The 11,207-nt window shown below is 38.5% G+C and overlaps 1 protein-coding gene across 1 annotated transcript in view; it reads right to left on the reverse strand.

Annotated features, from left to right (window-relative positions):
- LOC116299772 (uncharacterized) overlaps positions 1-10,229 on the reverse strand; it is a 30,056-nt gene extending 19,827 nt beyond the window's left edge. Inside the window, exons 1-11 of the mRNA XM_031708490.2 lie at positions 9,362-10,229; positions 8,491-8,607; positions 7,921-8,037; positions 7,442-7,552; positions 7,019-7,135; positions 6,418-6,561; positions 5,855-5,965; positions 5,457-5,570; positions 5,127-5,237; positions 4,340-4,453; positions 3,173-3,283 (exon numbers count right to left, since the gene is read on the reverse strand). Of these exons, the coding sequence (XP_031564350.2) occupies positions 3,173-3,283; positions 4,340-4,453; positions 5,127-5,237; positions 5,457-5,570; positions 5,855-5,965; positions 6,418-6,561; positions 7,019-7,135; positions 7,442-7,552; positions 7,921-8,037; positions 8,491-8,607; positions 9,362-10,229 (2,035 nt within the window). The remainder of the gene's footprint in view (positions 1-3,172; positions 3,284-4,339; positions 4,454-5,126; positions 5,238-5,456; positions 5,571-5,854; positions 5,966-6,417; positions 6,562-7,018; positions 7,136-7,441; positions 7,553-7,920; positions 8,038-8,490; positions 8,608-9,361) is intronic.
- Positions 10,230-11,207: the final 978 nt, after the last annotated feature.

Raw genomic sequence — 11,207 nt, forward strand, 5'->3', positions numbered from 1 at the left:
CAAGCCAAAGTGGATGCAATATTTCAGCACCACTAGAGAGTAAACATCGACTGCACTTTGATATTCAAATTATTCAAATAAAAAAATAAGGAAGCCTGTTGGACAAACGATACTGACTGCAATTTTAAAATCTCAAGTTGTTTTGCTACACTGTGCGGGACAAAAACAACGCTTTTAAAGAAAATTTAGTTTGAAATTCAAAGAAGAAGCTTTATGAAATTTTAAGAACCGAAAAAATGAATGCTTCGAATTTCACCCAAGATTATTTCAAGTGCACAAGTGACTCTGATATTGTGCGAACAGTTAAAGTGATGACCATCATACTCTTTGCAGGATTTGGGGTCTTTGGAAACGTCTTGGTCATCTTAATCGCTATCGAATACACTAGGCAAAGGAATATGCATTACTTGATCGCTAATATGGCTGTCTCAGATACGCTTGTCATATTCATTTATACCTTCCAAAATGTCCCTGTTGTTGTCAACGAAAACGCTTGGGTGATGTTCATGAGTTTTGAAATTGCCTCGAATTTGTGTAAGGTTTTAAAAGGTTTCGAATTGGCATCCAGGTTAGTTAGTCTAATAACTTTAGTTATAATCAGTATTGAGCGATACAGAGCCACAAGGGTTACTGCCATTAGACTGCGGCCTTATACAATGGCACAACGAGTTGCTTCAGTGAGCTGCTCATGGGGATTTTCCATGGTAGTTTGCATATTCATTTTTTTCACTGCCGCATTACATTTTGAGAATGGCACTTATACTTGTCGTGTTGTGGCATATACCATCATATATGGCATAGGAATGACTTTGTTGGTCGTCACTTTTATATCTTCTTTTTCCTTAGTTCTTGTACTAAGCATTTTGACGTCATTACGACTTAAAAGGCCGTCAGTCGTTCAAGTCAATCTTTCTGATATTCAGAGGCAAGTGCGAGCAAAGCGAATATCGAACGCGGTCAGGATGGTATTGTGTTCCATACTACTTTTTGGTTGTTGTTACTCACCATTATTGTTTTGGGTAGCTTATTATTTTAAAGTTTCAATGAACGGTTTATCGATTGAAATATTTGGTCTTGGGTGCAACATGAAGCTGATATCATTCCTATCTGATTTTATAACGACTTTAAACTCTTGTTTCAGTCCTTATGTCTACATTATATTTCTCCCCGAATTTCGACAAGCTTCGAAAAGGCTATTGTTTTCTAAGCAGCAACTTGCAGAGCAAACCGCATCACTTGAACTCAACAAAGTTATTGAAAATCATGACATTAACGGTCAGTTTGACCTGTCTCCTGAAAAGCAAAGGAACTGAACTTCACAAACTAAAAATCTCGTAAATATTCGACTTGTGAACCTAATAACTACATAGTCGAATAATAATGGTAAAAAAGGGAAGAAAATCGATTGTTGTATGAATTGATCCAATGAAGATGGTGTAAACTGAAAATACTTATTGAACTTTGTATTTAAACTTTTAAAAGTTTACTGAGTTAAAATAGGAAATGAGTGCAAAAATAATAGAATAATCCAATGTAATACAATAGATATAGTTGATGAAGGTGCTATAGAAACCTTTATTATTAATTAATTTCCCATCACAATGAGGCTTGAATAAAAAAACACGAAAAACAATATGAAAAACGAGAAAGGAAAAACGAAGGAAGGAAGAAAGGAAGGAAAGAAGGAAAGAAGGAAGGAAGGAAGGAAGGAAGGAAGAAAATAAGGAAGGAATGAAGAAAGGAAAAAAGGAAGAAGAAAGGAAGGAAAAGAGAAGGAGGAAGGAAGAAAAGGAAGGAAGGAAGAAGAAATAAGAGGAATGAAGAAAGGAAGGAAGGAATGAAGAGGAAGGAAGGAGAGGAGCTTCCAATCGGACCCTGGGCGAAAATAGAACCTGCAGGCACCCCCCGAAGCCTCCGAGCGCGTCCGCGGCCGAATCGGAAGGACGGAAGGAAGGAAGGAATGGAAGAATTGAATTAAGATAAAAAAATAAAAAATAAATAAATAAATAAATAAAAAAAAGCAGCGATTCGCAGAATAATGCGTACTAGGATAAACTCTCTACCGACAACTATACAATCCGATTTTTCATTTCATTTCATAACCATTATTAATAAAAGACATAGCAGTCGTCTCGTGTATTTGTTTGTCATCATTGATTTTTAATTTAATTCAGCTTGAATTCAATGTTCTTGGCGTCAAACTCATATTTAATTGTTGACACAAAAAATATTAATTAAGAATATAACATCGGGAGATGGTGAAGCTGACTGAACTTGGGTACCGAATGTTTATGTGTGCGTTGAAATAAATTGTAATTGTCAACGAACAGTATGCGCTACTCACGTGATATGTGACCCACGTGACCCAAATATCTGGACTAACATGTGCTCGTCAGTTGTCAGTTAATCTCGATTTTGAGATGCATCATAATTACCGCGACCTAACATCTATTTCACCCCGGCCTGCTCTCAGTCTGACCTCTAGCTCAGCTGGTAGAGCATCGGTAGTACAATTCCGAAGGTCGTGGGTTCGAATCCCAGCGAGGTCGGAAATTAATTTTTCCGAATTTAATTCCAAGGGCTTCCGCCCGGAACAACCTCGTTCCCAAGCACTACAACTTACCTATATTATCTTCTAATCTCGATTTTGTGTGATTCAAAAATATATTTTTTTACAATTTAAGAAAATGGTTAATAATTTACTAGAAACATCAGCAACATGGGCTTAACATTTAAAAGATGCTCGGTTGCGCAATAATTTCCTCACAAGGGGATTTTTTGTAATTGCAATTGTATGCCCCCAAAGCAGGGATAATCATACATCATGTGCTGCTATCGCCCACTGACAATGACAGCCTTCAAGAACTTACAAACTTAACCGTATCATAATATCATTCTCGCCGGCGACTCCAAATTTCCTTGCATCACGTGGTCAGATGTTTACCAAGTCACTTTATTTATAATTTTTATTTTAAAAAACTTAAAAGTTAATATATTCAATTTTTAAAATCTCATTCGTAGGGACCGTCGTAATTGGGGAAACCTGTGAAGGTATCCTTTACCTCTCATCTGCTTGTATTTTAGTTCATGTTTTTACTATAATTTGATGTGAGGTAAAAGGTAAATGGATATTTAATAGAAAATAGGAAGTTAGTCGTTACTCTGAGCTTACCTAGGCATTTCTCTCCCTTGAATCCTATAGCACAGTGACATTCAAAATGTCCGTCCACTATGTTGCAGTGTCCGTCGTTGGAACATGGGTTGGGATAACAAGGATTCTTAGCTGGAAAACAGATACATAGATGATATAAATACATGAAACAAACCATCGAGGCGTTTTCACAACATTCCATACGCATGTGCTCTCGAAAACTTTGTGTTTTCCACAATGTCATGAAAAGCATTTTGATTGATAGGCCAAAACTTTATTTTGTCGCAACGGCAAATTATACGATTATGGGCGTGTGATTGGAAAGCGCTATAAACGGATTTTCTATCGCTACCCTGATGATGATGGTGATGATGGTGATGATGATGATGATGATGATGATGATGATGGTGGTGATGATGTTGATGAGGATTCGTATGTTGATGACGATAATGTTGAAGAATGAAGGTACATCTTTTTGACAAGTGATATCCTGTATGAACTCACTGGTTGAGAAGTTTAATACAAAAAATGATGTTCACTTTCCAAGATGACACTCGAGAAAAACCCTTTTGCGATGACAACGCTGCATTATGACTACTGATGTTCATATCAATGGTCATGTTACAATAATGTGACAACCTTCGTATCCCTTGCTGAAAATGAACAATGATGGCGCTAATAATGATGTATACTGATATGCCCATGACAATGTTTGTGTTACATCAATGTGACATGCTTAGGCTTCGTGTCCCTTGCTAAAATGAAGTTCATGATAATGAAGGTGATGATAATGATGTATTACTACTGATGTCTATGTCCATGATAATGTTACATCGATGTGACAAGCTTTGGTCCGTTGCTAAAGTGAACCAAGATCATGATAATGATGCATGCTACTAAATGATGCCCATGTAAATGATAGCTTAACGTCCGTTGACTGACAAAAATTAAGATCATGAAAATGCCATGATGATGAAGTAACACGACAAGAATTCCATCATGAAACGTGAAGAAAGAAATGTCATTCAATGATGATGAGAAGCTGATGCCATAATGTTGCAGCCATAATGCTCATGATCGATGTCCAAGATGAAACTCGCAGGTGATTGAGAGGAATAAGGTGGCAGACACGAGTGAAGGAACAGCAGAACAAGGGCCGTATTTGCAGGTAGGTGCACATTATTTTACCTTCGCATTGGTTTCCTATCCATTGCTGAGTGCATAAACACTTGTAGTTGTTATCTTCTGTATCGATACACGTTCCCTTATTGAAACAAGGACCGGACGAACACAGGTCTCGTACTAACGATAATCACATGCAGAGAAATAAAGGTATATACATTCAAACAAACAAACAGTTCATGCATTTGAAAGCATATAGCATAGCAGAATAAGGTAATCACAGAGGTCCCATATAAACTGAGATATTGTAACCTTGTATCCTAAAGACCTCTTATAGCATATGTATTCCCAAAGCAGCTCAGTTAGAAAAGCGAAAAATTTGAATCTTCTGATAATCATAAACGATTGATAATTAAAAAAGCCATTAATAAATTGATAATATTTTTTCGCAATTGAGATGCACTTGGAAATACTGAATCAAAAGGGTCCTTTTCAAATACTTGAACAATCAAATTTTGCATAACTGAAAAATCGTGGCATACAGCAAAGGAAGGTATTGGGAGTGGCGTTATGACTACAGCCACCAGAATCCCTTGGACACTTTCTAATGTTCAGTTAAGTAGCACCAATTGTCTTGCTATTCTCATGAGGAAATACAAATTTCAAAAAGAGAGAAAATTCGTTTGAGCATGAATTCTGGAAGAAGTGTAAAAAGGACGCCACCATGCCAACGACCTATCGCCCACCAAATTAGCATTAAAGACCACGGCATGGTATACTTTCACGGCACATAAAAGATTTTTTACAGGCATACAAAATCTGTTGTTCTATTTCCTTTTCTGCAGTTACTTACATTCACAGTTCTTTCCCTTGTACCCTACGGGACATGTACACATGTAGGTATCCTCGTCAGGTAGGCATACACCACCACTTTTACACGGATTGGGCTTACAAAACTGTCTTTCTGTTAAAAAGGAAATATTCTTAAAGACTGTCTATATTGCAAAGTCGTAGCCTCCCCCACAGGACTGGGGGGAGGGGGAGGGGAAGATGCCCCCTCAGGGACTGGAGGGAGGGGGAAGGGAGCAGTGTCTCCCAGTTTTTCCCAGAAACAAGGATATCAATATCTAGTTAGGATATCAATTACTTTAACCTAACAACTTGGCGGACAAAGAAATCTTACCTTCACAGTTATATCCATGATATCCTATTTTACAGTGGCATTTGTAGCTGTCCTCTGTTTCGATGCAAAAGCCATCGTTTTCACAAGGATTTACTGGTTTGCAGTGATTTTCCTCTGAGAAATGATCATGAGATGTGAATACCAGTAAACATAAAAGTCACAGAAGAAAACCGTAGCAAAGTTGATAGATTCCTGATAAATTCAGGGGCGGATCCATGGGGGTGTCCTGCGGTGCTCCGGACACCCCCTAACGCCGTAAATACGTGTTGCTGCCCAAGAGAGACCAGAATGCACCCTATCAAAACAAACCGTTGCCCTAATTTCATAAACCATAAATGACCTGATTGTTGGCTAATTATTCCTGGAATTGCATTTAAATACCAACTGATTACACTTACTTTCACAGGTTTTGCCTCTAAACTCAGGCTGACACAGACAGCGGAACCCAGTAGGCGTCTGGTGACAAGTCCCATCATTCAAACATGGGTCAGAGGTACAGAAGTCTTTTGCTGTAAACAAGAACATACTAAATATCAAGGTATGTGGCTTCAATACAGAAGACTTATTATTTTCGAAAAAGTTCCTTCTCAGTGTATGCTGGTGGTGTAAATATGAATCCAATGACACGGTAGTTAATGGCAGTCAGGACAAGAGGATAGACAAGGGATTTCCTGGGGATCACCCCGGGGATGCTGGTGACAGTCTTTTAGGGACAGGCCGGTGCTGCACAGGTGTGCCAATGACCATAGTCATGCCACATCAGAGCGGGGTGGGATGGAGTGGGTTTGCCAGAATGAGTGGGAGTAATCACTGAGACGGTAAGTTCTACATTCGCAAAGGATGATTGAAAAATTTATAAACGTTCGCGATTGTGGAGCAGTAGCATAAAGAGTCTGGTCACGTGGAACTTGATTAAGGCACCACAAGATTTTCAAATGTGGACTCCACTACTTTCACTTACTATCACATGTATCTCCAATGTATCCAACTGGACAGTAGCATTTAAATCCAAACTCAGTAGAGACACACGTCCCACTGTTATGACATGGATTAGGGTGACAGGCATCTCCTCTCTTCTCTTGTTCACCCTCAAGATACGGTGAAACTGTAGAAAAAGAAAGCTTCATGTCAGTTAACAGTAACAGGAATAAAGAATCAGTAGATTGGTGATTTAGCAATGTTATTCCCGGACTCTCATAGTCGTATGTGAATAGAGTTGTTCCCCGCCCCTTTGCTTCAAAGGTTTTTCTCCAGGTTCTCCAGGTTCTCCAGCTTTTCCTCCCTTCACGAAAATAAATAACTTCTAAATTCTAATTGGAATCCAGTGAAAGAAGAGCCACTCTGTGAAACCAGTGTTAAATCCAAATTACCATTCATGTCAACGTGGGAAACAAAAAGTGGTAAGAGTGGAAATAATAGTGTGATTCAGCGATAAAACATTCAAGTTAGATTCCTTACTTTCCTCTGGACACTACATGTAAATACAGTCTTAGCTTAAGAATAGATCTGAGACCTCAATGAGATTTGATAAAGTATCATGAAGAATAAATCATTGTTTTTACCATGGCATGAACAGTCGCGACAACTCCAATGTGCTTTACAGATGCAAGTAAAGCCTTCTACTGTCTCTAAGCAAGTTCCGCCATTCTTGCATGGACCGCTGTAGCAAGACGTGCGCTCTACAAACGCAAAAACAATTACTAATTAAACGTACTGGGTATTATCATTAATAAGTCCATAATTTGAATTGGGATAAGACTTATGGAATGTTTTGTCTTTGTACACTAGAATATCCTCTTTGGTGGATCTAGTGTACCTTTGGACAAGTCACCCTGTCATTCTTTATTGTCGTACGTATTCAGTTTTTGGACGACCCCCTTGACCTAATGACCATGGCCACATGACCATATTGTAGCAGTATTTGTGCCAGTAAGGATGTTATTTACATGATCATGTTTTATCGAAGATTAAAATGTCAATCCCACCTTTGCAAGTACGTCCTTGAAAACCTGGTGCGCATGTGCATTGGAAGCCATCGTCGAGTTCTGTGCAAGTACCTCCATTATGGCAAGAGTTGTACTTACATTTTGTCTCCTCTAAAACAATATTTATACGATTAAAGACTGCAAAACAATTTAAACCCCCAAGCCGAACAAATAAATCTACTACTCAAAGTGTCGTAAGACATGTTGCAAACGTTGGTCATTCACAGAACCAATCGACGTTTTCCAGTTTCGGACAACCATATGTCGATAAAAATTTGGTGTCATTCCTTCATCGTTTTTTCTCAAGTTTTACTGGTAAGCACGAGAAATAATAGGGTCGTAAATTAGGGCCGTGAGGGAAAGTACAGTTTTTCCTGTAATAACGGTTTCCCTCAGTAAATAAAGTGTATCTAATAATACTCAAGAGAATGACATTTGGTTTGAAGTGCAAGACTGTGAGTAGGTTTTTATCTACTTACCCTGGCAGTTTTGTCCTTTGTATCCATCTTGGCAGGTACACTCGTATCCATTTGCCACTTCAGTACATGAGCCACCATTAAAGCAGGGACTGGGGCGACATCGATCTTTTCTTCGAACTAAATACAAATCAAAACCTTTTTTGTGAAAGCTGCAACCAGGATTCATGGCAATTTTAATTGATTGTTTTCACGGCGGCCATGATGGAGGAACTTAACAAAAGAATTGTCAATGAATTCTTCCGTTATATCCTCCAACATGGCCGCCGTGTCTTTTGTTATTTAATTATGGTTGAAAATCATTAATTAGACTATATAGTTGACTCTGGCTTATTTTATTATGTCTCCAACGTCTTAACACTCAAGAAGGTCTAACATCGGACCGAAACGTCTGTACGATGTCTCAATAAGCCAAGCCAACTAGTCTGATCAAATCCTTTTTTGATGAATTTTTATGATATAATCCTTGCTCTAAGGCGCTTTAGTGGATAGGAAAGCATTACTGGTTCAGATAAGCTAGAAACGGTGCACGTCCAATGATGCTATCAAAGTTTGAAAGAGTGTGTTACTTACTATGACAGTGTTTTCCAGTAAAACCTCGCTTACATATACATTTGTATACAAGTCCAACTCTACGACATCGTCCTTTGTGTTTGCAGGGATTAGGATGGCACGAGAGGAATTGCAGTCCTGGAAGATAAATTTTAACTGATATAAAATTTGCTTAAAAACGTGAACGTCAATGTAGCATAAATTTGTCAATGACAGCGACAAGATGAATGGAATGTGTTCAGAGTTTGTCTGATCTCTCCCGCTTCATTCGAGAGTTTCCTCCAGTTTTCCTCTCTCCGCAAATAAACCCGAGACACTATATTCGATCTGTGAATTAGCTGTGCCTTGACTTTGATAAACCAAATGGCTCTTATACTAAGGTCAAGCGTCTAATAGTCCCCTTCACAGTTCCCTGCACCATCTTAGAAGGTAGCTTACAATGATAGAGACATGCGAATACTTGTCTAAGGTGTTAAAAAAGGTCTCTATCATTGCAAGCTCACCGTTCGTCTTGCTTCGATGCAAAGGCACGGCTACCTTTCAAGATGGCGCAGGGAACTGTGAAGGAGACTATTCCACATGAGCCGAACCTAATGACATCAAACAAGCCTTGTGAAGTTGAACGTTTGAACTGAGCCTTAGTTCTTTCATGATATCGATAAAATTTTTAAGGTTTCCAAGGACGCACAAATGGCTCCTATCATGAATTATATACCACATACCAACCTTTCTTTTTCTCACTGCAGAACCTACATAAAACTCAGTAGATGTAATATGTTCAGAAAATCTACTGTATTCTATTGTCGTTCTATATATTGCATTAGGTGTGATTCATTGTATTTTTATGAAAACATAACATCATCTTGCTACATAGGCTCTCCCTTTCTCTCACCTGCAAATTCCTGTTGCAAAGCATAGTTGGACAAAATGGCTCTCTCCACCTCCTCTTGTTGCATGTTTTCTGTCAATCCCCCAGGGTACTGCTGTGGTATCGTATCATACCGACGAGGCAACATCTCCGGGTAATAAAGATACATCGGCTTCTTATAGGGGGAAAATTTAGCCACATCCTCATTATAATCCATGGGGAATTCATCGTAGGGATTATACGGCATCTGCATATAGTCCATTTCACTAGGGAGACGTCGATGACGATAATAATGGGGGCGGTGGTGTTGGCGATGGTGCAGCATATTCTTACGATATAGTTTTGAGGGGATTGGGTCTTCATAGTTGTCGTAGTGGTTATCAGAGACGTAGGCATGCACAACAGGACCTGAAGATTTTTTCTTTATATCAGAGTATTTCCCATGTGTGAGAGTGTCAAGTCTCTTCCGTCCTGAATTAAGAAGCTTGGTAATGGCTTCTGAGATTGAATGAAGGCGTTTGCCGTTCAGTCTGATTTGGGCATTTTCCTTTTGAATTTCATTGTCGGATGAGTCATCGCCGTCGCCGCTTCCACTTTGCAACTCTACGTCGAGAACACCACTACTGTCGAACTGTTCATCGCCCGTCGAAGAACCAGATGACGCAACGGTGTTTCCCTCACCGCTTGCTACTTCAATTACTTCCTGTGAACTACCAAATTGATTTTTTTCATTTTTTCCACTTCCTGAATCGATACTATTTCTTTTTCTAAAAAGATTGGTTTGGTAACCTGTGTTGTGACCGCCATACGATATGACAGAGTCTGGTTTCAACACAAGCAATACTAAAAAAACTGTGAACAACACAGCGTAAAATTTTGATACCAAGCTCATGTTTCCAAATAAAATTATATTACAAGCTTCTATTCCAAAATTAAGAACTTTCCTTCAAGTTTCCATTCAATCCATCGTCAAAATATTGGTTGCTTTTCAATTTTTTCAGTTGACATTTTTCATGGTTTGACGTGGCGATGAATAGCCCAATTGAAGCGTTGAAACTGCTGAGAAAAAAAGTCCTCTGTTATAAACAACAATACGCAAACCAGTTGAATTATAACCATGTATCGGCGCACCAAGAATACAGCACCTGATCAAAGCCTCTCTGTGTCCGTCTACCACTACCTGGTCACATCTTTAAGAAACAAAGGCTTTGTTTTGAGATCGCCATACATGAAAATTTTAACACTTATTTTGGTCTGGTTCTTATCATATATGGATCAAGAGTATAACAGTGAGCGTCAGGTTAGACGAATCAAATACGATTTTTTTCTTGCATTTGCTGGTGTTCGCATGAATAAATAATATGAAAAACTATGAAGACGACTAAGCTTTTGTTCATGGTGGTATGTATATGGTGGTATAACCCAAATAAATGGTGCCCAAAATGGCACCTAGATTTCGAAATTGGACTTAAATGCAATAGGCCCTTTGCAGCTAAGCAATCACACGCTGATTAATTCACTGAAATGAATGAAAATTTGATTCCCAAACAAACTTTCTACAACCTGTTTTAAGAGATCGTAATAAAACTGCATTTCGTAACACACTGGATACTGGACACTGGATACACATCTTTTCATTCAGTTTTTACAAGTGCTTAAAAAGAATCACCAATGTAATATAAAAACATAAATTTTGCCCTCCAGTACACACTTGATCGTTAACTGCAAAAGGACCTATTTTGCACAGGTCAGAGAAAGTAGTGTTATTTTTGTCCATTTTTCTCATTATAATAGTTTACATTATATAGATATTGTTCTTAGTGAAAATGCCATTTGGAAGCCATGTTGTTCCTAATCTTATAGATGTCTT

Source organism: Actinia tenebrosa, unplaced genomic scaffold, assembly GCF_029948245.1.
Source record: "Actinia tenebrosa isolate PJP-AT-01 unplaced genomic scaffold, QUT_ActTen_1.0 PGA_scaffold13__45_contigs__length_12533684, whole genome shotgun sequence".
NCBI lineage: Eukaryota > Metazoa > Cnidaria > Anthozoa > Actiniaria > Actiniidae > Actinia > Actinia tenebrosa.